The following is a 27,572-nucleotide window of genomic DNA, read 5'->3' as shown; positions in this document are numbered from 1 at the left end:
GTGCTGTTCTGTGTTCTATGCAGATCCTTTCATAACTGAAATCCCGAACCACCCGCTACCGAAATTCCTCGGTCTCTGCTATCTTCTTTATCACCCGACCTGTAATCAGCATGGTTTTCAAACCTGCATTAAAAGTCATTGACCAGTAGCATCTCCACGTTCTCCCCTCTCCACAGACGTTGTCTGACCTGTACTCACATCTACACTCGCGTCCTTCTACAGCTGTGCTGCAGAAGACAGGCCAACGTGCTGCATAACTGTGGCGGACTGGAAGTCTACAACGGGCAGTCAAAACTGCCCAAAGCATCACCGGCACCTCCAGCCTACCTTCCATCACGGACGTATATACAGAAAGGCTCCAGAAAAGGGCCAGCAGCATCAGGAAGGATCCCACCTATCCTGCCTGTGGGCTGTTTGCCCCTCTCCCATGAGGGAAGGTGACGTAGCATCCACAGCAGGACCACCAGTATCAAAATCAGTTACTTTCCTCAAGCATTAAGACTGATCAACACCTCCAATGACTAAGCCGCCCCTCCACAACTAACAACCCCCACCCAACCACTAGCACTATTTTATTTATTTATTTATTTATTTTGTCACAAACACCTAAGGCAGAGTGACTCCTGTATCGTATATATTTATATTTATTGTGTTTTTCATTACTTTCTTTATCTGAGTTTTTTGCGCTACATCAGATCCGGAATAATCACTATTTCCTTCTCCTTTACACTTGTGTATCTTGAATCTGTTGAGTATTTACAACACAAACTCTTTAAGCGACACGGTACTGCAGATCTGCCGTCTCAACCCATTTTCTGGAGGAACTCAGTGAGCTGAGCAGCATCTGTGATGATGGAAGGGGAAAACCGTCTGCGTTTTGTGTCAAAATGCTGACTGTCTCAATATCCTGAACGAGACATTGACATTTTCTCCCGCAACCGCCCACCCACAGAGTATGTGCTGATCAACAAAGATACTTCTTGCTACTTTGAATCAATGATCGAGAGGGGGGAGCTGTGATTCCCCGACCTGTTAATTTGAGAAAATGCCCATTATCTTTTTCCATCTCTATGCGCCACAACAACACTGGGCTTTCAAAGTTCTTCGACAATAGCAATGATAGCTGTGGCAGTAGTGGGATGGTGTCCAGTACGGGACAGTCGGGGTCAGTAAACTACCAGGGAAATAATCACCTTCACAGCACAATTAATGTGGAAATGTGACGATCTGGTGTTTTTCTAGACCGTGCCTCCCTGTCCAGTCAGGGACCCGTCGATCGAATTTACTTCACTGTACGAATTTCCGTTGATGAATCTAATTAATGTAATAGCTTTGAGCTAACTCTTGTGTACTTAAATACCGAGTTCTGAGTTGAGGCATCTCACAATTTGTCCACTGTCTGTTCCCATGGAAGATGTTCAGCAGAAACACAAGGAGACTCTGCGGGCACAAACTGAAACACTGAGAGTGAACACGATCCTGATGAGGGAGAAGGTGAAGGTTTTCCAGCTGGTTGATCGATACGCTGAGCTCACGGTCATTTCTACTGTTCGAGATCGGAGACTGGTGGAACATGAGCTGCTGGCAAGAGGCAGAGACCACGAGGAGTGGAGAGAGGAACATCTCCGTGGAGAGCTGGAAAAACTCCGGATGGATCAGTTGTTCCAGAGCAGCTTTTCCCGGAGTAAATCCAAATCTGGGAGTTCGGCAGCAGTGGCCGGAGTCCCGGGGATTGGGAAAACAACAATGGTACAAAAGATTGTTTATGAATGGACCACGGGGAAAATATACCAACAGTTCCAGTTTGTCTTTAGTTTCAAATTCCGGGATTTAAACTCCATTAACTGCAGAATAAACCTGAGGGAACTGATTCTGGATCAGTATCCCTACTTCGGGAATTTGCTGAGAAAGGTCTGGAAGAACCCAGAGGGATTGCTGTTTATATTCGATGGTTTGGATGAATTCAAACACAGAATCGATTTTGCTGACAGTCGGAGAGATACAGAACCCAAGCACCAGTGCCCAGATCCCGAGTGGTGGTGTGAAGTGTCCGACATTGTGTACAGTTTAATCCAGGGCAAGCTGCTCCCAGGGTGTTCAGTGCTGGTGACCACCCGCCCCACTGCATTACATTTGTTGGAAAAGGCTGACATCAGTGTCATGGCTGAAATCCTGGGATTTGTTGGTGAGGAACGGAAGGAATATTTCATCAGGTATTTTGAAGATCAGTCGGTGGCGGCAGCTCTTTTCAAACACGTGAAGGAGAACGAGATCCTGTACACCATGAGCTACAACCCCTCCTACTGCTGGATCCTCGCTCTGGCACTGGGGCCCTTCTTCACACAAAGAGTCAGGGACCCGCAGCGAGTCCCCAATACCATCACCCAAGTATATTCCTACTATATTTACAAAATCCTGAAAAACCACGGCCGTGAGATTGAGAACCCCCGTGATGTGTTTCTCAGGGTTGGTCAGATGGCCTTCAGAGGAGTGTCCAAGAAGAAGATTGTGTTTGCAGATGGAGATTTGATCAAGTACAATCTTCGGCCTTCCCAGTTCCTGTCCGGGTTCCTGATGGAGCTTTTGGAGAGAGAGGATTCAGTCCGGAGCGTGGTGTACACATTCCCACACCTCACCATCCAAGAGTTTGTCGCTGCAGTCGCACAATTCCTGACTCTACATCCCAGGAAAATCCAGAAAATCCTCACTGAAGCCCACAACACGACAGACGGGCGATTTGAGGTATTTCTCCGTTTCGTTGCTGGTCTCTCCAACCCAATGACAGCTCGGGGCCTGGCAGAGTTTCTGGGCCCATTTCCTCATGAAACAACCTGCCGAGTGATTGACTGGGTGAAGGAGGAGGTTAAACGTCAGAGTGGAAACACATGGAGTGAATCTGGTAAAAGGAGCCTCCTGAACACATTGCACTACCTGTTTGAGTCTCAGAATCGTGGACTGGCTCAGGCCGCACTGGGATCAGTCGAAACACTTTCATTCAGTAGAATGACGCTGACCCCGATTGACTGCGCGGTCCTGTCTCATGTCATCGGACTCTGTGATGCAATAAAACACCTCGACCTGGGGAACTGCCACATTCAGTGTGAAGGAATCCAGCGGCTGGGACCCGGGCTGTACAAGTGCCGGGAGTTAAGGTAACTTGATTTATCTCTCACTCTGAAATGTGAGACTCTTCCATTATGTGCTTTTTCAATGGAAAGGAACTTGGGTAAAACTGTAGTGAATAGAATTGTGAAGAATTGTGAGAAATGCGACCACCCCACCCATCCCCCGTCCTGTGGGTTCTCTCTTCCCCTTCCTCCTTCCTCCCTTTTTTTCCACCATCTCCCGTCGACATTTCCCCATTCACTAATCTTCCTCACTGTGGGATTTTCTCCCATCCCTCACCCCTGCCCCACCAGACTCTCTCAGATCAGGAACACTTTTCTCTAACCATCGGGGAATGAGACAGATTATGTGGAGTTTACAGGGTCACACCGACAGACTAAATTACAGATAATCGGTGAATACCCTGGAGCTGGGCGGTGAGGGACTTTGACAGTGATGGGAACTCCGATCAGTGATTTACTGAAGGGTTAAATGTTTCCTGAAATATCTGAGTGAGAGAAATTCCCTTAGACCCACGGTTTGAATCACTTTGTTTATCAATTCGTCTGTTTGTGTTTAGCCTTGGGCAGAATAAACTGGGGGATTCAGGAGTGAAACTGGTGTCGGCGGCTCTGAGAAACCCGGAGTGTAAAATACAGAAACTGGGGTAAGTACCAGACAGTGAGAATTTGTGTTTACAGTCACTGGGTGTCCGACACTGAACATTAATGAGATCAGTAATTGTGTTACTGATAAACACTGGGGATTTGTACTGTCTCCTCTTTCTCTGTGTCCTTCACCCTCACTTTCTCACATCTCCAGGCTGGAGAATGTCGGTCTCACAGATTCTGGTGCCGAGGATCTCGCCTCCGCTCTCAGTACAAACACATCACTGACGGAGCTGGACCTGAGTGATAATGAACTGGGAGATTCAGGAGTGAAACTGGTGTCTGCGGCTCTGAGGAACCCCGAGTGTAAAATACAGAAACTGATGTAAGTTCCAGACTGTGGGAGATTGTGTTTACAGTCACTGGGTGTCTGACACTGAACATTAATGTGATCAGTAATTGTGTTACTGATAAACACTGGGGATTTGTACCGTCTCCTGTCTCTCTGTGCCTTCACCCTCTCTCTCTCTCTCATCTCCAGGCTGAACGCTGTCGATCTCACCGATTCTGGTGCCGAGGATCTTGTCTCAGCTCTCAGTACAAACCCATCACTGACGGGGCTGAATCTGGGATGGAACTCGCTCAGAGACCGATCTGTCCCTTCTCTCCGCCGCCTCATACTGACCCTCCCGAGTCTGCAGTTGATCGGGTGAGTGTTTGTGTTAAAGTTTAATGTGATGAAATATCAGCGGATCCGCGGATTTTCTGCTGATATTTGTCTGCGGGTGTTGTGGAAACATTGACCCCAGTCCCCTGTTACTGACACTGTTGTGTAATCTGTTTATTTCATCTTTATGCTTCCCTCTGTTTCAGGCTGGGGAACAATCAGTTAAGTAGGACCGGGAAGAAGGAACTGGGATCTCTGCAGGAACCCAGACCCGGACTGACAGTGATCGTGTGAACATCTGAATTTGTGAGCATCCTTGCCCATGGGATGATATCTTGGCCCATTCCCCGCCCTCCCATTTAACCGCAGCCCTCCATTTTAATGGTCCCGCTCCAGGTTTAATTCCTGCCGGTTCTAACGGAACTGGCTCCAGCTTCATGCTTTGTGACGTCAGATGCGGACCCGCGCTGACGTATATCTGCCTCATCTCCAGCGACTCCGCTTCAGCCGGATGTGTGGGTTCGAGACTCCCCCATGTGAGGCCCCGGGGAATTACACTGGCAAGAAGAGCCCGGGGCCTGGGCTCAGTCTGGAACACCAGTGTCCCGAGTTGGGATTTTCCCGGGAGAGAAACCTTTTGCTCCCTTTGCTGAGGACGGTGCATTCTGCAGTCTGGCCGAGATAATAATGTTAAATTGACAGATACCTCGGCAGTGACCCTGGATCTGCAGCGATCTCGGACACGGCCATAAAGTGTAATTTTATAATCATCGGTTCCTCGATGCAGAGTGACGGTGAGAAACGGGACTGATTATTCCAACTATCACCCGCTGTCGCCGGTCAGTTAATTGTGTGTGATTGTGAGTGAATCGGGAGCAGAATATTTATTCCCTCACGTCAGCAGCTCACACATTGTTTAAATTACATTTGTCATGATGAAATCAATAAACCGCTGTAACCTCCAGTCTTGGTGTTGGACTAGGTGGGGTTTCTGCCTTAAGCCACCTGTGCACGGTAACAGTGGGTCGGAGCTCCTCACACTGACACAGTAGCGTCTCAACTCCAGGCTGAGGGAGGTCGGACTTACAGAGTCTGGGTGCCCAGGATCTCATCTCCACCCGACCCCGCCTTCCTGGCTAACTGTTCTCCTCCTGCCCCCCTGCAAACGGTTAAAATCGACGTGATTCCACCCCGCAAACCGTTAATATCAGACGTGATTCCACTGAGGTCCCGAGTACGAGACGGATGGAGGATGGAATGCTGGCGTTAAACACGGACTGAATCTCCCTCCGCACCGTCCCATCACACACTCCCGGGGTCAGACACAGAGTGAATCTCCCTCCACACACACCGTCCCATCACACACTCCCGGGGTCAGACACAGAGTGAATCTTCCTCCACACCGTCCCATCACACACTCCCGGGGTCAGACACAGAGTGAATCTCCCTCCACACCGTCCCATCACACACTCCCGGGGTCAGACACAGAGTGAATCTCCCTCCACACCGTCCCATCACACACTCCCGGGGTCAGACACAGAGCGAAGCTCCGTCCGCACCGTCCCATCCCACACTCCTGGGATCAGACACAGTGTGAAGCTCCCTCCACACCGCCCCATCACATACTCTTGGGATCAGGCACAGAATGAAGAACACTCTGCCTGTTCAATCTCGACCTCTAGTGCCCAGAGCCGGAGAAATGTTCTCTGTGGAGTGAGATAAGATCTCATGTTGAAAAAGATTACAGAGGAGCCTCTCACTGCGTTCAACTTGGAACTGTGGAAATGGGACCACCGCCCCCCCCCCCCACTACTCTCACACACACGAGGTGAATTTATGTGGAGGCGCTCAGAGACAGGGAGAGAAGTAGAGGAACAACATGGAGTACAATAGTGGAACGGCGCGGATGTGAGGGGGCACAAACGGGCAGGGGAGTACAGGTGGATATTAGAACCCTAGTTGTTAATAATCACATTTAAAATCTAGGGTCAAGATGAAATCGAAGATGAAGATGATTTTGCAAAAAATGCGACCACACCCCTCTCCCACTGTCAGCACTCCCAAAGGGGCACCGTCCTTTCTCATCCACTCATCTGGGCCGCAATCCCAATCAAACGCCACCCTTTCCAATTCATTCCCACCATCCGCACTCACAACCCTCTCCATTCATTGCCGCCGTCCACACTCTCGGTGGAGCTCTACCCGTTCCCACCGTCACTCACGTTAACTCACCGTTTTCTCCCACCATCTGCACCACTTCCCGTTCACTTCCTCCATATTCCGCACTCCCAACGGACCCCACCACTTCCCGTTCACTCCTGTCTTCCGCACTCCCAATGGGACCCAGTCTTTCGTATTCACTCCCGCCGTTTCATGAAGATGGTGCGTGACAGGTTTATGGTTTCTGCGTCCCCATGCTGAGTGATTTATTGATCCTTGTTCCCTGTCTCCACATAGCAAAGTAGAAGTTACAGAACGCACGGAACCTAGTCTACATATTCAAACTGGAAATTTTGCCAGACAAGGTTACAGATCTCTGTCTCCACACCGAGTGTTTTACCGCGCTCGGATTCTGCTCTCTTGTATCCACACCAAGAATGTCACCGCACACTTTTCCTGGTCTCTGTATCCTCCTCTCTCCACGACACTTGGAGTAATAACTCACAGGATCCGGTGATGAGGATGTCGGACCGGTCTCTATTGTTTGCGATATATTTATTATCTGTGATAAACAGTCCGCGCGATCGAGTGGAGGGTGGTCGGGAGTGTCTGTCCTGCGAGGGGCTCCTGATTGAAAATGGTGACCAGGGAGGGAACGACAGAAGGATTCAGAATGGTCACTGGGGAGGGAGTGAAAGGTTGACTGAAAATGGTGTCCGGGGAGAAAGTGATGGGCTGAGTGACAATGGGCGCCAGGGAGGGGGCGATGGGCGGAATTAAGATGTCCGTGGTCACCTTATTTCTCATGGCCGGCAGGGAGGCAGTGATACACTAACAAGAGAGTGGGAGTGACAGGCAGTGTTAAAATGACCCACAGGGTGGGGATGAAGCTCTGATTGAAAATTATCAGCGGTGGCGGGGGGGGGGGAGGAAGTTATGTGCTGATTAAAAATAGGATTCCAGATTAAAGCCCAGAATATAAAATTATCACCAGGGAGACAGTGACACACCGACCTTACATTGTCTCCAGGGAGGGAGTGACCCGCACATTGAAAACGGTCACCAGGGAGGGAGGGATGCTCTGAGAGAAAATGGATGCCAGGAAGGGAATAACACACTGACAAGTCAGAGGGAGTGGCGTCCCGACCTGAAATAGTCCCTGATTCCTGTGTTACAATGGCCGACAGGGAGAGAGTGATGGACAGAATTCAAATGGCCGACAGGGAGGGAGAGACGCACCGGGTAAAATGGCCGAAATGGAGACAGTGGGACATTGAGAAGAGAGAGGGGGTAACGGGTCGATGTAAGAAAGTAGACTCGGAGAGAATGATGCACTGACCTAATATAGACGCTGATTCGCTCAAAAATTTCTGATGGGCAGGTTAGGGTTAGTGTTACCGTGTTTAAAGTGAGCACCGGGAAGGGAGGGAGTGAGACGCCGATTGAAAACGGCCGTCACCATCGTTAACGTTGCTGAGAAAAAGGGGGAGGTGTGGTGAATGAAGGAGACCCCGTTCGGCCGGGTTGAAACGGGACAAGGAGGGAGCGACGCCTTGGTTAAAGTGAGCGGCAGAGAAGGAGTGAAGGACACGTTGGCTTCAAACGGCCGACGCTTCACTGGAAATGTCTGCTGGGGAGGGAGTGACGGCTTTGGTAGAAGTGAGCACAAGAGAAGGAGGGACGCGCTGATTTAAAATGGGCGATCCTTGGTTAATGTGGCCGCCAAGGATGGAGTGAGATACTGACTTACAATGGTCACTGTCGCACACAGAATCTATGGCAAAGGAACAAGGAGTGCCCGTGGATACAATCCGGGGATCGAGTCTGTTATTAATTTTAATAACAGTATCTTAATTTGTGCTTTATATAGTCTTGGGTATTGTATTTATGTTTAATTTCTAATAATGTTGTCATTGAATAAACAGATGTATATACCTCAGATATTCACACATACACATATACATGTGGGTTTTGGGGAGGAGGGGTGAGGCGTTCACGAGGAAGAGGAATGATGGGACGAGGAGTGGACTGATGAGACGGTGACCGTGGCGAGGTCACTGACTCAATAGGCGACGAAAAGCGGAGGGACGAAAGATCCTATCATAAGGTGGTGGACGACATGGATAAGATAAAGACGGGGTGAGGAGGAGTGAAACGACAAGAATGGAGCGGGAATGATGGGACGGGGAGGGAGGGGAAGTGATGGGACGGGGAGGGAGAGGATGTAACGGGACGGGAGGGAGGGAGGGGTCTGATTGGACAGGGTGGGGAGGAACAAGATGGGGAGTGTGGGGGAAGGGACTTCTTCAATAGTGGAGGGAAGGTGGGTGGTGACATTTGTTTCGCAAATAAGACGAGCTGCAAGGAGGGGGGCGTGGACGGGGGAAGGGAGAGCGAGGGGTCGGGACGTTGTCAGGGCTGATGGGACGGTGAGTTGAGTGTCGTAACGGAGGGAGAGGGGAGTGATTCACTTAACGATGGAGGGAAGGGATTGGGTGGAGCAGCGAAATTTCCCACCGGAAAAACTTCACCACCCAGCATGTGGTGGGTGTTGGGAGAAAGGACAAGGGGACAGAGAGAGGAGGGTGTCAGGAGTGACGAGGTGAGTAGGGGAGAGACTCATTGGGTAACAGAGAGAGAGGGGGCGATGAGGAGAGGCGAAAATTGGCATCGCAAAATGGCAACCACCAAGTATAAAGTGCACAGCAACGAGGTGGTGGGGAGAGGAAAGCGAGGGGAGGGAGGGAAGGGGTTTGCGAGTGATGGGATGGGAAGGAGGGTGACAAGCTGTTGAGTGTGAGGGAGTAACACACTTCGTGGTGGAGGAACTGAGAGGGAGGGTCACACCCTGTCACAACATGCGGCAGAAGTTTAAATGGAGAATTGGGAGAGTGGGGGGGAGGGGGGCGGTCGAAGGAAATGAGTGGAGGTACGGAGAGTTGAGATTGAATAAACAGGGAGGAAGCGAGTGGAAGGTGAGGAAAAGAGTGCGACTCAGTCGGTGATGCTGCAAGAGTGATTGTCCGTGGTACCCAGCACAAAATGGCCATCAGCCAGGGTGAGATGGACGATGATAGAGAGGAGAGCGACAAGACAGACAGCGGAGTGTTTCAGACGTAGAGGGCTGGTGAGGGAGGGAGACGGTGAATCGTAACAAGGGAGCTGGAACTGGTGGGGTGGCGGTGTACCCATGAGGAGGAATTTGGCTACGGGAAGAAGTCGGCACTGTTTACCACCCCCTGCCCCATCTCCAAAATCCCGCGTCGATTTTTTTTTTGCTACCCTCCTTGTGTCACTCGGCCCGAATCCTTCAGGCTGTCCCGTGGGGAACGTGTCGTCACTGGGGCCTGTCAAAGGCAGGAGTGGGCACGGGCTTGCTGGAGAAGATGGAGGCGCGGTCTGGCAGTTCGGGCTAGTTAGCGTGGATCATTACCATCCTCTATAGGTGCGGGGGGGGGTGGGAGGGATCAGATTGAGGAGGGGAGGGGAGAAAGAGAAGGTGAGGAGAGGGGATGAGATGAGTAAAACCTTTATCGCCCCTGCGTCATTCATTACCCACTCCCTCAGCCTCTTTCTCCGAGACTCCCCTCTCGTCCCCATCTCTATCCCCCCTCTCTCCATCTCTTCCCCCACTTCTCTGTCCCCACGTTGTCTCCACCTCTTCTCCCCACCCTCTTATTCCTTTCTCCCCTCTGCCTCCAACTTTCTCTCTCTCTACCCCTCCCGCTTTCTTGCTCCCTTCCGTCTCTTCCCACCTTTCTTTCATCTTTCCCTCTCTCCTCTCCTACCTATGTCCTGTCCTTCGCTGTCCACCCCGCCGTGCACAGGAAGATCCCCCTCACCACCGGAGGCCGTGCGGCGCAGCACTCGAGGTTCCTGCAGTTGACGATGGCCGTGAGGACGGACATCACCAGGGAGACCAGGCAGTTCACCAGAAAAATCACCGTCACCCCGCTCACAGACCACTGCGATGGAGGGGGAAGGGATGAAAGGAAGACATAATTTGGCGGAGAGACTTTGGAGAAGGCGAGAGCCAGACGGAAAGAGCGGAGTAGAGGGAGGAAGAGAGAGAAATGGGGTTAGAGTGAGAGGTGAGAGACAGAGATGGGACAGAAGTGAGAAACAGAAGGGAAGAGAGAGAGCGAGGAGTTGAGGTGGAGATAGCCGGGGGAGAGGAGGGAGAGTGATGGGAGAGGGAGACAGAGGGGAGCGGGAGTGTGGGGTAGGCGGAGGTGGGAGACACAGACAGGGAGGAAGAGCAGGGGGACATGGGTGAGGAAGAGGGGGAGGGTAGGAGAGAGATGGGCGCAGAGGGGGAGAGAGTAGAGGTGGGAGAGAAGTCGATAGAGAGGAGAGACGTGAGACAGAGGAGGGAGAGAGTGGCGGAAGAGAGATTGGAGAATGAGTTGGGGGGCGAAACATGAGTGGTAGGTGGAAAGACGTCGGAGAGAGACGGGGAGAAAGTCGACAGGTTATTCATTTCCTGATCTGTTGAGTCCCTCCTTTATCTTGTATGCATTACGATTAATTTGATTAATGATTTGCATGCGTTAAGTCTGGAAGTGATATTAGTTTCAGGCTCAAACACGTGAAAATCTGCAGATGCTGGAAATTCAAGCAACACACACAAAATGCTGGTGGAACGCAGCAGGTCAGACAACATTTATAGGAAGAATCAGAGGACTAACTCTTCTTTCATTTAGTCCTGAAGAAGGGTCTCGGCCCGAACCATCGGCTGCACTTCTTCCTATAGATGCTGTCTGGCCTGTTGCGTTCCACCAGCATTTTGTGTGTATTGGTTAGTTCAAGGCTCCTCACTATATGGCAAGAACGTAGAAACAACTTTTTCTTTGTTTAATATTTCTGTTGCAAGATCTAATACCGAGATAATTCCCAGAATGAGACGAACAGCCCAATGACAATATGCCAGACATGAGGCTGCTTACCAAGTTAAGAGCCCATGGTATTACAGGAAAGTTGCTGGCATAGTTAAAACATTGGCTGATTGGTGGGAGGCAGCGAGTGGGAATGAAAGGATCCTTTCTGTCTGACTGCCAGTGACTAGTAGTGTTCTGCAGCGGTCGGTCTTGGGACCGCTTGTTTTTATCCTGTACATAAATGACTTAGATAATAAAATAGATGGCTTTGTTGACAGGTTTATACAAAGGTAGATGATATGAAGATTGGTGGAGGGGCAGGTAGTGTTGAAGAAACAAGTAGGATGCAGAAGGACTAGACAGACTGGGAGAATGGGCAAGAATGTGGCAAATGAAATACTATGTTGGAAAATGCATGGTCATGCAATTTGGTAGTAGAATTAAAAGCACTGCTTGTTTTCTAAACGGAGAGAAAATCCAGGTATCTGAGATGCAGAGGGACTTGGGAGCCCTTGTACAGAACACCCTGAAGGTTAACTTGCAGGTTGAGTCGGTGGTGAGGAAGGCAAACCCCGTGTTAGCATTCATTTCAAGAGGACTAGAACACAAGAGCAATGCTGTGGATGCTGAGGATAAGACACTGGTGAGGCCTCACCTTGAGTATTATGAACAGTTTTGGGCGCCTCATCTTAGAAAACATGTGCTGACATTGGAGAGGGTCCAGAGGAGGTTCACAAGAATGATTCCAGGAACAAAAGGGTTATCATATGAGGAACGTTTGATGGCTCTGGGGCTGTACTCGCTGGAATTTAGAAAGATGAGTGGGGATATCATTGAAACCTTTCGAATTTTGAAAGGCCCAGACAGAGTAGATGTGAAAAGTATGTTTCTATGGTGGGAGAGTCTGGGACAAGAGGGCACAGCTTCAGGACAGAGGGGCGCCCCTTCAAAACAGAGATGTGGAAAAATTTATTTAGCCAATGGGTGGTCAATTTGTGGAATCTGTTGCCACATGCAGCTGTGCAGCTATGGAGGCCAGGTCGTTGGGTGTAGTTAAGGCAGAGATTTTAAAACGCAAACACGAGGAATTCTGCAGGTGCTGGAAACTCAAGCAACACACATCAAAGTTGCTGGTGAACGCAGCAGACCAGGCAGCATCTCTAGGAAGAGGTACAGTCGACGATTCAGGCTGAGACCCTTCGTCAGGACTAACAAAAGGAAGAGCTAGTAAGAGATTTGAAAGTGGGAGGGGGAGGGATGGAGCCAAGAGCTGGACAGATGATTGGCAAAAGGGATATGAGGGCATCATTGGACAGGAGGCCCAGGAAGAAGGAAAAGGGGGAGGGGGGAACCCAGAGGATGGGCAAGGTGTATAGTGAGAAGGACAGAGGGAGAAAAAGGAGAATGAGAGAAAGAAAGAATGTGTGCATAAAAATAAATAACGGATGGGGTGAGAGGGGGAGGTGGGGTATTAGCAGAAGTTAGAGAAGCCAATGTTCATGCCATCAGGTTGGAGGCTACCCGGACAGAATATAAGGTGTTGTTCCTCCAACCTGAGTGTGGCTTCATCTTTACAGTAGAGAAGGCCGTGGATAGACATTTCAGAATGGGAATGGGATGTGGAATTAAAATGTGTGGCCACTGGGAGATCCTGCTTTCTCTGGCGGACAGAGCGTAGGTGTTCAGCAAAACTATCTCCCAGTCCGCGTCGGGTCTCGCCAATATATAGAAGGCCACATCAGGAGCACGGATGCAGTATATCACCCCAGCCGACTCACAGGTGAAGTGTCGCCTCACCTGGAAGGACTGTCTGCGGCCCTGAATGGTGGTAAGGGGGGAAGTCTAAGGGCACTTGTTCCGCTTACAAAGATAAGTGCCAGGAGGGAGATCAGTGGGGAGAACCAGCCTCCGGGTCCAACATATTATTCTCCTTAACTTCCGCCACCTCCAAACGGATCCCACCACTAAGCACATCGTTCTTTTTCCCACCCTCCCTCTGTTTTCCGCAGGGATCGCTCCCTACGTGACTCCCTTGTCCATTCGTCCCCCAGATCCCTCCGCACTGATCTCCCTTCTGGCACTTAACCTTGTAAGCGGATCAAGTGCTACACATGCCCTTACACTTCCTCCCGCACCACCATTCAGGGCCACAGAGAATCCTTCCAGGTGAGGCGACACTTCACCTGTGAGTCGGCTGGGGTGATATACTGCTTCCGGTGCTCCCGATCTGGCCGCCTATATATTATAGACATAGAATAGTACAGCACAGTACAGACCATTCGGCCCACAATGTTGTGCTGACCCTCAAACCCTGCCTCCCATATAAACCCGCACCTTAGATTCCTCCATATACCTGTCTAGTAGTCTCTTAAATTTCACTAGTGTATCTGCCTCCACCACTGACTCAGGCAGTGCATTCCACGTACCAACCACTCTCTGAGCAAAAAACCTTCCTCTAATATCCCCCTTGAACTACCCACCCCTTACCTTAAAGCCATGTCCTCTTGTATTGAACAGTGGTGCCCTGGGGAAGAGGCGCTGGCTAGCCACTCTATCTATTCCTCTTATTATCTTGTACACCTCTATCATGTCTCCTCTCATCTTCCTTCTCTCCAAAGAGTAAAGCCCTAGCTCCCTTAATCTCTGATCATAATGCATACTTTCTAAACCAGGCAACATCCTGGTAAATCTCCTCTGTACCCTTTCCAATGCTTCTACATCCTTCCTATAGTGAGGTGACCAGATCTGGACACAATACTCCAAGTGTGGCCTAAACAGAGTTTTCTAGAACTGCATCATTACATCGCGACTCTTAAACTCTATCCCTCGACTTATGAAAGCTAACACCCCATAAGCTTTCTTAACTACCCAATCCACCTATGAGGCAACTTTCAGGGATCTGTGGACATGTACCCCGAGATCCCTCTGCTCCTCCACACTACCAAGTAGTCCTGCCATTTACTTTGTACTCTGCCTTGGAGTTTGTCCTTCCAAAGTTTACCACCTCACACTTCTCCGGGTTGAACTCCATCTGCCACTTCTCAGCCCACTTCTGCATCCTATCAATGTCTCTCTGCAATCTTTGACAATCCGCTACACTATCTACAACACCACCAACATTTGTGTCGTCTGCAAACTTGCCAACCCACCCTTCTACCCCCACATCCAGGTCGTTAATAAAAATCACGAAAAGTAGAGGTCCCAGAACAGATCCTTGTTGGACACTACTAGTCACAATCCTCCAATCTGAATGTACTCCCTCCACCACCACCCTCTGCCTTCTTCAGGCAAGCCAATTCTGAATCCACCTGGCCGAACTTTCCTGGATCCCATGCCTTCTAACTTTCTGAATAAGCCTACCATGTGGAACCTTGTCAAATGCCTTACTAAAATCCAAATAGATCACATCCACTGCACTACCCTCATCTATATGCCTGGTCACCTCCTCAAAGAACACTATCAGGCTTGTTAGACACGATTTGCCCTTCACAAAGCCATGCTGACTGTCCCTGATCAGACCATGATTCTCTAAATGCCTATAGATCCTATCTCTAAGAATCTTTTCCAACAGCTTTCCCACCACAGACGTAAGGCTCACTGGTCTATAATTACCCGGACTATCCCTACTACCTTTTTTGAACAAAGGGACAATATTCGCCTCCCTCCAATCCTCCGGTACCATTCCCGTGGACAACGAGGACATAAAGATCCTCGCCAGAGGCTCAGCAATCTCTTCTCTCGCCTCGTGGAGCAGCCTGGGTAATATTCCGTCAGGCCCCGGGGACTTATCTGTCCTAATGTATTTTAACAACTCCAACACCTCCTCTCCCCTAATATCAGTATGCTCCAGAACATCAACCTCACTCATATTGTCCTCACCATTATCACGTTCCCTCTCATTGGTGAATACCGAAGAGAAGTATTCATTGAGGACCTCGCTCACTTCCACAGCCTCCAGGCACATCTTCCCACCTTTATCTCTAATCGGTCCTACCTTCACTCCTGTCATCATTTTTTCCTTCACATAATTGAAGAATGCCTTGGGGTTTTCCTTTACCCTACTCGCCAAGGCCTTCTCATGCGCGCTTCATGTTCTTCTCAGCCCCTTCTTAAGCTCCTTTCTTGCTTCCCTATATTCCTAATAGACCTATCTAATCTTTGCTTCCTAAACCTCATGTATGCTGCCTTCTTCCTCCTGACTAGATTTTCCAGCTCACTTGTCACCCATGGTTCCTTCACCCTACCATTCTTTATCTTCCTCACCGGGACAAATTTATCCCTTACAAATTTATCCTCGCAAGAGATCTCTAAACATTGACCACGTGTCCAGAGTACATTTCACTGCAAAAACATCATCCCAATTCACACCCGCAAGTTCTAGCCTTAGAGCCTCATAATTTGCCTTTCCCCAATTAAAAATTTTCCTGTCTTCTTTGATTCTATCCTTTTCCATGATAATGCTAAAGGCCAGGGAGTGGTGGTCACTGTCCCCCAGATGCACACCCACTGAGAGATCTGTGACCTGACCCGGTTCATTACCTAGTACTAGATCTAGCATGGCATCCCCCCTCGTGGGCCTGTCCACATACTGGCAAGACCCGACGCAGACTGGGAGATCGGTTTGCTGAACACCTACGCTCCCTCCGCCAGAGAAAGCAGGATCTCCCAGTGGCCACACATTTTAATTCCACATCCCATTCCCATTCTGATATGTCCAACCACGGCCTTATCTACTGTAAAGATGAAGCCACACTCAGGTTGGAGGAACAACACCTTATATTTCGTCTGGGTAGCCTCCAACCTGATGGCATGAACATTGACTTCTCTAACTTCCGCTAATGCCCCACCTCCCCCTCGTACCACAACCGTTATTTATATACACACATTCTTACTTTCTCTCACTCTCCTTTTTCTCCCTCTGTTGCTCTGACTATACCTCTTGCCCATCCTCTGGTTCCATCCCGCCCTTGTCTTTCTCCCTGGGCCTCTTGTCCCATGATCCTCTCATATCCCTTTTGCCAATCACCTGTCCAGCTCTTGGCTCCATCCCTCTCCCTCCTGTCTTCTCCTATCATTTTGGATCTCCCCCTCCCTCTCCCACTTTCAAATCTCTTACTCACTCTTCCTTCCGTTAGTCCTGACGAGGGGTCTCGGCCCGAAACATCGACTGTACCTCTTCATAGAGATGCTGCCTGGCCTGCTGCGTTCACCAGCAACTTTGATGCTTAATGCAGAGATTGATAGTTTCTTGATTGTGTCTGACATCAAAGGTTACAGGGAGAAGGTGGGGAACTGGGGCTGAGGAGGAGAAAAAAAAGGATTAGTCATGATTGAACAGAGGAGCAGACACGATGGGCCAGATGACCTAATTCTGATCATACGTCTTGTAGTCTAATATATCACTGGTCTATGATGACAAACACCATGGAGTCTAGGAACGGACAACATCAACAATAACAATTATGAAAGTGAGAGGTGAGCCTGAGAGTGTTTCACAACAGCATTCACTGACTTCCCGAATCGACATCTGTCTGAGATTTTGCAATTCTTCATCAATTTGGGATTTTACTTTAACGAGATCATGTTTATTTTTACCCCAGCTGTTGGAAGACACGTCAGCCTTGTGTAGTATTGAATATTCAGTGTGCTGGAGCAAGTGTAAATGAATGACCGCGGAGATTCATCAGCTTAAAGTTTTCTCACCGAGATCGCAGGCAGCTGCAAGAGGTTGAATCTCACACAACATGCTTGAAATATTTTACCGTGTGAGAAAGATATGGTTCATGGTCATTGCCGTCATTGGTGTTCCTGGTAAGAACAGAGGCGAATTAACATTTACTCATCCATGTGCGCGGTCTTTGGACTCGTTCGGTTACTGACAGCGTTGTGATGCCGGTGTATCCGTGAGTGCGATGCAGCCATTGTGACAAAACCCTGTGTTCCTTCAGCGATTCCCTTCCAGTTTAATCGGTAGCCTCGACTGAAAGTAGACCGGCATTTGAAACAGATGTAGAGTGGAAGCTCGGGGGCATGGATACATTTAGCGGATTCACGGCCGGCAGTTTTGATTTATCAACGGAAAGCCGCTGTGAAAGTAAATTCTCATCATCCACTGTGCTTGTCACCTCTTGCGGGCTACATAGTGTTATTCTGTATCAATAGCGGAACGTATTTTAAATTTTAAAGAAACTGATGCAAGCTCGAAGGGAACAAGGAAAGCGAAACCCCAGTGAGATGGAGGGGAGAAAAGTAGACATCACTTCTGTGTTAAACGTGGAACTATCGGGAGATGTCAAATTTCAAATAAGCTGCATGTGTGTTTTACTGGACCAGGTTTTGCTTCCGCACCCCATTATCCATGAAGTGAAGTGAGAGTTCAGAGCCAACACAGCGGTGTCCTGTAGAGGTCACTCCGCTCTGGAAAAAACAAGCACCGAAGCAATTACAGTAATGCTGCAGTACTGGAGCAATCCTTAAAGATGCAGACGTTTTAAAGAACTCATCTTGTCTTTCCTTTGGAAATTGGATGGTTAAGCACTAACATGCGCAATACATGACACAAACCCGGCAGACCCTTTGGAAACGAAATTGAGAACTTTCTGAACGGACATGGTCTGAAGGAAACCCGAAGAATAGCAGCGCAGATTTGAAATGAACAGAGGGTCCCTGTGGGGTGGGGGAGGCAAACGGGGAGTCGAGCAGGAGTCGAAGGGGAGAAAGAGACTTGATTTGAAATTTGTAGTTTGTAAGTGACAGGAGCAGAGGGAGCAGTCTATCACTGTCCGGGGAGAGTGCCAGAGCGGAGGTGACGGGAACGCGGCAATCACCATCGTTGAAGAGTTTGCGGAGGTAACCTGGCTTTACACATCAGTCGAAAACCTGATGCTGGGAGATTTATACTGATTTCATCAAAGGGCCCCCGGCGATTAGATGACAATTCCTCCTTCCCAAACACTGGTCCTGTTCCGGTAACCAGTACCGTACCACTTCACCCAGCGTACACGCATTTTCGGCATCAGCAACTCACACTCTATAACTTTCAAACCTCCAGAGATGAGTTGTCTGCAAAGTTTGATTGTTCTCAATTCCCAGCTTATCTCAGACCTGAGACGAGCACCACAGCAAGACAGTAATTCACTTTCTTTCTTTCTTTCTTTCTTTCTTTCTTTCTTTCTTTCTTTCTTTCTTTCTTTATTGTTCCTGTTTCCCCAGTGAATTTAGTGGCGATTGTGATCCTGTCCCGTGGAAAGTGCGGCCTTTCCACCTGCACCACTCGCTACCTGGTGGCCATGGCAACGGCGGATCTGTTAACCATCATCTTTGCCGTCATATTTTGGCGGGTCAGTTATTATTACTTCCCCGGAACTTTCCTGGACATCACGCCCGTGTGTAGTGTGATCTCTGCCCTGGGACAGGCAGCCACAGACTGTTCTGTCTGGTTCACTGTCATGTTTACCTCTGATCGGTTCGTCGCCATCTGTTGTCAGAAACGGAAAGCAAAGTATTACACCGGGAAAACCGCGGCTGTGGTTTTGACAACAACCGGCGTTTCACTCTGTTTTAAAAGTGTGCCCTACTTCTTTCGATATCGTCCTGTGAAAGTGATTGACAATATACCCTGGGACTGTATTATAAAGCCCGGCTCCTTTACCGATCCCAGGTGGGTGGGATATAGATGGTTCTCTAAAGTTCTAACGCCATTACTCCCGGTCGTGTTAATACTCCTGTTCAACGCGCTGACAGTCAGACACATTTTAGTGACCAGTCAGGTCCGTAAGCGGCTGAGGGGGCAGAGTAAGGCGGAGAACCGCAGTGACCCGGAGATGGAGAGCAGGAGGAGGTCTGTGATCTTACTTCTCACCATCTCCGGCAGCTTCATCGTCCTGTGGTCGGTGAGTGTTGCCGAATTCCTTTATTATATCGTTGCCGGATTGGATCAGAATAATTACAGCGATTCGGAATACATATTTCAACACACCGGATACATGCTGATGATATTAAGTTGCTGCACAAACACGTTTATTTATGGGGTAACCCAGTCCCAGTTCAGAGAGCAATTCATCAGCGCAGCGACATATCCGCTCACGTCAATTATTCTATTAATTAATAAACAAGCTATCTAAGTTTTTCTTGGAGGCGGTCGCAGTACCTACCACGTTCACACGACAGCACTGGCCGTGTTTGAAGAATTGGGAGCGGGGAGAATGAAACTGGTTTGAACCCGATGGAGACACAGCACACGGACAGACTTTTCGGCACCGGCATTCCGCCACCACAGCCTCGTACCAATGATTAAACTCAACCCAGCTTTTGTTTTTGTTCTCACCAAATTCCGCTCTCGTCACCGCAACTCGCCTATCGATAATAATAAAGCGGGACAGGATCTGAGGACATCCCAGACCAAGTCGGCAGAAATGCAACTTATTCGTTACTTTAGTCTTTCGGATAAGAATGAAATAAAAAAGAAAGTCAACAATCTGCACGAACTTACTTGCAGATGGACTTCGCATCAGATGAACCTGTTATGCAAAATTATTTAACTGTGCAGAACTCATGCAATCTGATCATCGTTGTGCAAATTTCTGTGGAAAACCCCAATGCTACTCTGCTTTCTGATTTCTAATAAATTTCCATCCGAGCATTCTGAATGTTGAATCGCCTCAGCGTTCACTCCTGTACAATCGCCTGTTTATTACTACTTTCATTTTTTTTTCTCTGCTGAAACTGGTAAAACGTGAAGTATGAACATTCTTAATTGCTATGAACTTTCGGATTATTCGAGTGGTATTTAGTAGTGTGGCTTTCTGTACATTAATGATGCCGGGTAGGCCTAAGTGTGTAATGTTATTGTGAAGGGACTATGGGATGAAACCAGTTGTAGATATTACTGTTTGGACAATGTATGGCCCGTTCTTGAGACATACTCTTTCAATTTCATTTTTCACGTCGGTATCTTTCTGTTGTTTTCAACCTATTGATGTCTGTACGTTCTATGCGTTTAGGATGGCAATATCTATTAAGTATGTAGTTTTTGCATGTTTATCCTGGAATATTATATCCAGACGAGTATGATGTATAATGCATAGGTCGTAATATAATTAGAGCATAGAACATAGAACGTAGCAAACCTACAGCAAACACAGGCCCTTCGATCCACCAAGCTGTGCCGAACAGGTTCTTACTTTAGAAGTTACCTAGGGTTACCCATAGCCCTGTATTTTGTCCAACCTCCATGTACAATTGTAGGACTCCGACCCTTGAACTGATCAGAATTGTATTTATATTAATGTCTGGTATCTTTCATGACTTTGTATTTAAAGCAAAATTTTGGTGAACAATGCTTGCCACTAGATGGCGCTCGTGTAGGTCATCGGATTGAAGTAAACAGCAGCAGGATCCTGGAATGTGTTGGATCGTTTTTAGTTTCTCTTAGCGTTGTTTTTTTTTTGTTTTAATCGTCTTTTAATGTGTTGTTTTTTTATTGTGTAATTCTGATATTTTTGTGATAATCTCCTCTTAGGGAATTCCCTTTTCCACACAAGACTCAGATCCAGGTATTCGTTAGGAGTCTGTTTGTTTACGTGACCTGGAGAGTCGTCCCTCCGGAGAGAAACAACTCCGGTTACAGTCAGTACACGCGCCTTGTTTATTGTTGATTCTAACGGATTTAGTTATTCAACATTCCCATCTTTGGTCTTGTTCCAAGGAAGCTCGAGGGAAACACACCGAAGTCACGTGGCCTGGTGGTGTACAGCTGCAAGCTGGAAGACAGTACCATGTAGTCTCATGTCTACAGCGGGAGGCTAAAGGGCAACGCCAGGATTCTCTGCTGATGCAGGCATTCAGCAATACAGACACTCAATTCTATATTCTCGCAAAGGTAGTTACCAGATCCTGTTGGCCAAAATCCACCACAGTCCCCTCCTTTTTGATCATTCTGATCAATTCTCCTCCTCGGGACGGGGACGGGGGTGGGGGTGGCGGTGGGGTTCATATGAAGGGGAAAAGGACACTTGGCCAGACAGGTTTCCTCATCATACTCCAGATCGCTGGTCTGTCGCTGGTCGGGCAGCTCGGGTCCCCTGGTTCACTGAGGAAAGATACCTTTGGCGGAAGTGTGCGCGAAGGAAGATGTCAGGAGGGGCACCGCGCATTTTAATAAAGTAACCACCACCATGATTAAGAACGGGATTAGGCCGTAACGGGGAATTGTGGCCCACTGCTCCCCCAGGAGTCCATGAAAGGACCACCACCATCCTTTTTTGGCGAGTATGCCATCTACGGCCATCCTATTCTGCAAACTACTTCAGCTGTGATGGCTTCCGTTTGTTGCTGGGTTCTTTCCAACGTTAGCATATTCGTCAGTCATACGCATTAACGTATTAGGTAGTACGTGTGATATGCTCTCCTGTTTCCCCCTCCCCCACCAATGTTCTCTTCATTCCTGCCCATATCAGCAGGGGGTGCCAGCTTTGTTCGAAGTCGACGGGTATTTTCCTCTTGCACCGAATATCATCGATCCAATCGGCCTTCCCTTCGAGTTTGACCGCAGTTCGACTGACGAGAAGTACCTGGTACGGTGTTTCGCACCGGGGAGAGAGATAGAATTATTTTTTGAACGTTTGTACGTATACCACGTCACGTGGCATAAATGGATGAGTGTTTCCCTCCCCCGGCGGAGGTAGTCCCCACTCTACATGTTTCTGGTTCATTCAAAAAATCTCCCCAAAGGCCTTCGCTGCTTCAATGATCTTTTCATCTGTCCAAATCCGAGTGATGTTACCTCCTTCCAGTGGGGGATGGGATCCGGCAGGCATGGGGCGTCCCGCTTGGAGCACAAACGGGGTCAATTCGGTTGTCCTGATTTCGTAAGGTGTACAGGACGATTGGCAGCGCCTCGGGGTTTAACACAGATACTTGACCTGTTTTAGCCAGAGTATCTTTTAATACCCCGTTCAATCGTTCCAACAGGTCAGGGACCGTGCTTGATACGGGAGGTGTGATTCCCATCCCAAGCCCAGAGCCCGACTCAAGTCATTAATTAACCTCCGGGTAAAGTGGGTTCCCCTGTCCCTATTGTTTTGGTGAGGAACCCTGAAGCGGAGAACGATATCCTTCATCAGGGACTTGACCACAATTCCGGTACCATCTTTTCGGGTCGGAAAGGCCTCCAACCACTAGAAAACATCAACTGCCAATTATTCGACCCGTTCCCGAGCCGGCATGTACACAAAGTCCGCCTGCAGCTAGGCGAAAGGAGCCTCTGCCGGGGGAAGATGGTCGAATATAGCGGGCGAATCCCCTGTATTATATATTTGACAAATTTCACAACCTTGTACAGTGTGCTCGCCCGCTGCTGATAGACCTGGTGACACCCACTGTTTTGATACCTGGTGTATAATATCTGCTTTCCCTACATACCCCCGCCCGTGACTTACGCGAACGAGGGTGGGTCGGAGACTCTGGATGCAAACCGGCCGCCAGCAGGGCGGCGCCACGCAGAGTCAGGAGCACATTTAGTTTTCCCTGCGGTGGGGCAGATCGTCGGGCCGCTACTGGGTCCTGTGGGGTGGGTCCGGTGGGCGGTGTAACTTTACACACAGCTTGGACAGGTCTTTGTAGGTGCTCGTCTCCCGCAGCGGCCTGCTTAACTGCTTTATCTGCTGCCGCGTTGCCGCCGTCGCGCTATCCGCGGCATCAGTGCGTGCGTCGCAATTCATTATTACTAAACGACTCGGCACCTGCACCGCCTGTAGCAGATTAGCCATCAAACTGGCGTGTTGTTTAGGCTTCCCAGATGATGTAATAAAACCCCTAATTTCCAGAGGGACCTAAAATCGTGTACCACCCGAAAGGGGAAAGCAGTGTCCGTATCGATCTTCCCGGCGGCCAAAATACAGGTTTTAGTGATAGCGAATAACTCAGCTGCCTGAGCAGATGTGCCCAGGTGATCGGTGGCCAGCTCCAATGTCTCGTAGGGTGTGACAATCGCACAACCTGCCGGGATCGTATGATCATTGAACTTGCAGGAGTCGTCTGTAAAAAAAGATTAATATCGGGATTATCTGGGGGTGGGGTGCTGGGGGCTGTTGAGAGGCCGGGGTTTGGTAGCTAACAGATCGGGCCGGCGCGAGGTGACCATCTCGACAACTTTCCTGTACGAATCCAAAGGCGTAACAAGAGTCAATGTAGTTCTTGCCGGCGGCCCGAACACAGGGCTGGGTTAAAACGAAAACTCAGCTGCCTGAGCGGATATACGTAGGTTTTCGGCGACTACCTTCAGTGTCTCGTCGGATGTGACAATTGCACAGCCTGCCGGGATGGTATGATCATTGAGTCTACAGGGGGAGCCTTCCGTAAAGAGAGTGACATCGGGATTATCCAGGGGATAGCTAAGAGATCGGGCAGGGGCAAGGTGACCACCTCGACTACTGTCACGCAGTAATTGGTTTCGGGAGGACCAGGGAGAGGCATTAAGGTGGAAGGATCTGGGGCTGGTGCTCTTTGAAAAGAGAGTTTCCGTTTACTTAGCAGCATCATTTATGGCCCGTTCGGCGAGCCGTGGTAAAATGCTGCGTGGCTGCTGAGATGAGTAGCGGCAGCGCTGCGTGGGGAGTCAGGACAGCAGGGTCATGATCCAAGACCAATGGCCTGGCCTACTCCACCACAAAGGCGACGGCGGCCGCAGTGCGGAGGCGGCACTGCAGGCCGCGGACACGGGGTGCGGAGGGGTCGAATAGTAGGCTACAGGCCGCCGAGGTTCACCGTGTTTTAGGTCAAGACAGCCCCAGCATAGCCCTGTTTTCCATGCACAAAAAACTGGAAGGATTCCCGATAGTTCGGTAGTCCTGGCTGGTGCGCTGGCCTGCGTTAACGCCTCTTTGGACGGTGAAGGATATTTTTCTTTTTTGCATTTGCTCCGTCCATTGGATGATTTCCGGCACAATTCGTATCAAATCCTCCCGAAGGGTCGCGTCGCAGATCCTGTATTCGGCGACCCGGTGCCTACCAGAGTTTGTCATGCCTAGAAACGTCATCATTTGCTTTTTGCTGTCTACTCAGGAACCCGTGTGACGGCAGAAGTAGGTTCGGCGCCCGCCTGCGATGTACACCCCAGGTAGGTGACTACTGTTTGTCTGTACTGGAACTGAGACAGGGAGGCTGGATAACCCTTGGCCGCCAGGTGATTTAAAACTATAATGGAGCCCTTTCTACATGCGGCCAGAGTTTGTGAAGCGAGTAGCAAGTCGTCGGCGTACTGTAACAGAGCGCTACCTTCAGAGAGGGGTATATCAGCCGGACTGATTCTGACCGCAGCGGCACATTCAGCCTGGCATTCCGTGTGTGCTTGAGGAAGTCCGGTCAGTGTACGGTGTTGGCCATTGTCACTGAAGGCAAGTAGGTCCTGGCTGTCTTCGTACAGGGGGATGGCGATGAGGGAAGAGCTGAAGCCGGTTACAGTGTACAAGCGGCTTTGGGAGGGATTCGAGTTCAGTGTAACATTGGTGTCCGCACAGCAGGCCGAATCCGTTGCACGACTTGATCAATGGCCCTCAGGTCCTGTACGAACCGTCATTGCTCAGGGCTTCTCAGTTTAGAGACCGGCAAAATAGGTGTGTTGCAAGGGCGCTGAGTGGGCCGAAGCACCCCTTGTTGTGGTAGGGTCTCGATCGCTGGCCTGATGCCCCTCAAGGCGTCCAGCGACAGGGGTACTGTCGGGTAGGTAGGCGCCTAGTCTGCTTTATTCACCCGGTGGGGGGTTACTATCTTGACAAGGCCTGCCTGATATTAACGTTGAGCCCATAATTCTGGGTTCACCTGCTGAATGACGGCAGTTCCTGACGAGTGGGATTGCGGAGCGGGCGGGGGATGATGACGAGAACATGTCCCTTCTGCTTGCCTGGGGATAACCATAATAATGCCGGCTTTGGGGTTCAGGAATCGCACCCTGGGTTCCCTTCATTGGGGCAGGTCGACCAGTAATCTCCTCACCATGGGGCCTAAGTCCTTTGGCATGAAATGGGGTTTCAGGGCTGAAAAGGCACTGGGCGTCTGTGTCTTTAGGAGTAATTGTGTCTGAGCATGGAAAAGGCCAGGGTCTTAATGGACTTCGGCAGCAAGTCCTTCTGGGCCAAACTCCATGACCCCACTAAACGAAATGGACCCTAACGTGCCTTCACATTCGGAAGTCACTTTATATCATCATGGTCGGGATCGGGGTCTCGGAAGGCGGCGGGACAGTGCAAAACCCTTGCCAAGGTGCAGGTATTCACAAAATTTCCCAAGAATCTCCGATTTCCTCACTTCCGCCATTATTCCCTGCCATAGCCAATTTCCCCCGGGGAGTCCCTCTATATCCCGGGCATATAAAGCCGCCTGCGTTTATGTGTGTCCCATTTTATTTTTTTGGAGTATCACAGAGCGAAGCTCGAGGTATCATACCGCGGGAGTGCAATGGATTACCACGTTCAATTCGCACAAAGCCTGGCGTCCTCGTAGAGTAACGGGTGAGTTATTGGCTATAACAAACTTTTCCTTAATCCCTCTCCCCCCTATTCTAATTTCGACGGGCTGGGAAAATGGATCCGTCATGGGGACTCCGGCTATCCGCACGGTTTTTACAGTAATAGTGCTCTCAGGCAGTGCCACAGAGGGGCTTACGGACAATAGAGTGGCGCCGGTATCGATCAGGACATGTACTGGTTTCTTAGCTATTTCTACATCCAGGAGTAGATCCTCCTGCGGGTTCACATGGAGCCTGACCATCGCCGCTTGTATCGTCTTCCCCTCGTGACCTCCCTACTGGGACCCGAAGGGCTCACGCAAAGTGAAATGTGTCACTTCCCCAGGGGTGTTCGCGGGCCATCCTTTCTCACTGCCCTCGCCTATCCCTTCCACCCACGCCGCCTCAGCTGTCTCTAGCCTAATGCCCATTCCGTCCACATTTCCGACACACGTACTGCCCCTTGTCCCGGGATCTTGGCCGAACTCCGGCCTTCCACTCTCATTTTTGTATGTACTACCCCCTTTCTCCCGTGATCTTAAACAACCCATTTCGTTCCATGTCGGTCAGGGTCTGGGTTACCACATCTGTTACTGGGTCTGCCAGTTCAAACTGGTCAATTAAAATGTATGGCCGAGCTCGGGTCAGGGGCAGTTCAGGATGGTTTGTACGGCCCACGGGGCATTTAGCTGGTCCAGAGGTATTTCCGCATTAAATTCCCAGGTGTATTTGACCGGGCTATGAAACCATTGACGGTCTCTCCTTTCTTTAGCGTGCACCGGGTAACCTCGCTGGAGTCTCCATGTTGTGGGGCTGCGACAGGAACAGGGCCTTTAATTTCGCACAACCACGTTTTCAGGGCCTGTCAGGCTTCCTCGCCGGCTGACGGTGGCCAGTCTCTCTCGGGAGTAGTCTTGGCATCGAGAAGTTGGGTTCCGCCACAGCCCTGGAAGTTCCGTATATGATACGGAGCAGCGCCCGTAAATCGCCAGGCGGCTGGGTAAATATTTGACAGTTCCGAGTAAGCCAATTATGAAACGCTACAGCTTCATAAATCAGGGCGTCTCTGATCAGACTGCGAACCTCAGGCGGGGTCCAGCATTTTAAAACAGGGATATCGTCCACGATTATCCGGGTGAATTGAGAGTTCCCCTCCTTTGTTATCCGGTGTAAGCTCTCCGCTCTCTGGTGGAAACTCGGCCCTCCGTGAACGGAGGGTCCGTCCACGCCCGTAGGCTCCGGAAGAAACGGGCACAGGGACGGGGCTCCGGTCCAGGGAAGTGAACATCCGGTACCGCCAAGGCGTGGGCTGGCTGCCCGTTCTGGGGTCTTTTTTGTTGCAGTCCCACTGCCATTGCAATAACCTCCGTGACGTCATCGGGCGCGTCACAGAGCGGCGAAGGCGCCAGCTGAGGCTACAAGCTTCCCAACGGGGCCGTCGGACTTACGCTAGAATCTGCCATCCGACTATTATGTTCCCATTTCTTTACTTTGGGGCGCCGGTGCCGCGATTCCACCTCTTCCCATTTAGTAAAACATGTCATTAAAATCCCAATTAGGATTCCACCCCCCCCACCCCCCGCCCCATAGTCTCAGTGTCTCCCTTCCAGTATCGGATTTTTCCGAAACCAAAAGAGCCCCCGTAGGGCCAA

The 27,572-nt window shown here is 49.8% G+C and overlaps 2 protein-coding genes across 2 annotated transcripts in view; both read left to right on the top strand.

Moving 5' to 3' along the window:
* Positions 1 to 27,572, top strand: part of LOC140207438 (uncharacterized) — a 125,200-nt gene that overhangs the window by 43,423 nt on the left and 54,205 nt on the right. The window contains exons 8-10 of the mRNA XM_072275961.1: positions 1,415 to 3,152; positions 3,623 to 3,772; positions 3,928 to 4,098. Of these exons, the coding sequence (XP_072132062.1) occupies positions 1,415 to 3,152; positions 3,623 to 3,772; positions 3,928 to 4,098 (2,059 nt within the window). The remainder of the gene's footprint in view (positions 1 to 1,414; positions 3,153 to 3,622; positions 3,773 to 3,927; positions 4,099 to 27,572) is intronic.
* On the top strand, positions 17,162 to 19,540 carry LOC140208296 (probable G-protein coupled receptor 139). The gene is made up of 2 exons (XM_072276882.1): positions 17,162 to 17,228; positions 18,630 to 19,540. Exons 1-2 carry the CDS (start codon positions 17,162 to 17,164, stop codon positions 19,538 to 19,540), a joined length of 978 nt encoding a protein of 325 aa, XP_072132983.1.

Source organism: Mobula birostris, chromosome 13 (genome assembly GCF_030028105.1).
Source record: "Mobula birostris isolate sMobBir1 chromosome 13, sMobBir1.hap1, whole genome shotgun sequence".
Taxonomy (NCBI): Eukaryota; Metazoa; Chordata; class Chondrichthyes; order Myliobatiformes; family Myliobatidae; genus Mobula; species Mobula birostris.
Note: the sequence above shows the minus strand (reverse complement) of the source record. Positions and strands in the feature narration are given on the sequence as shown.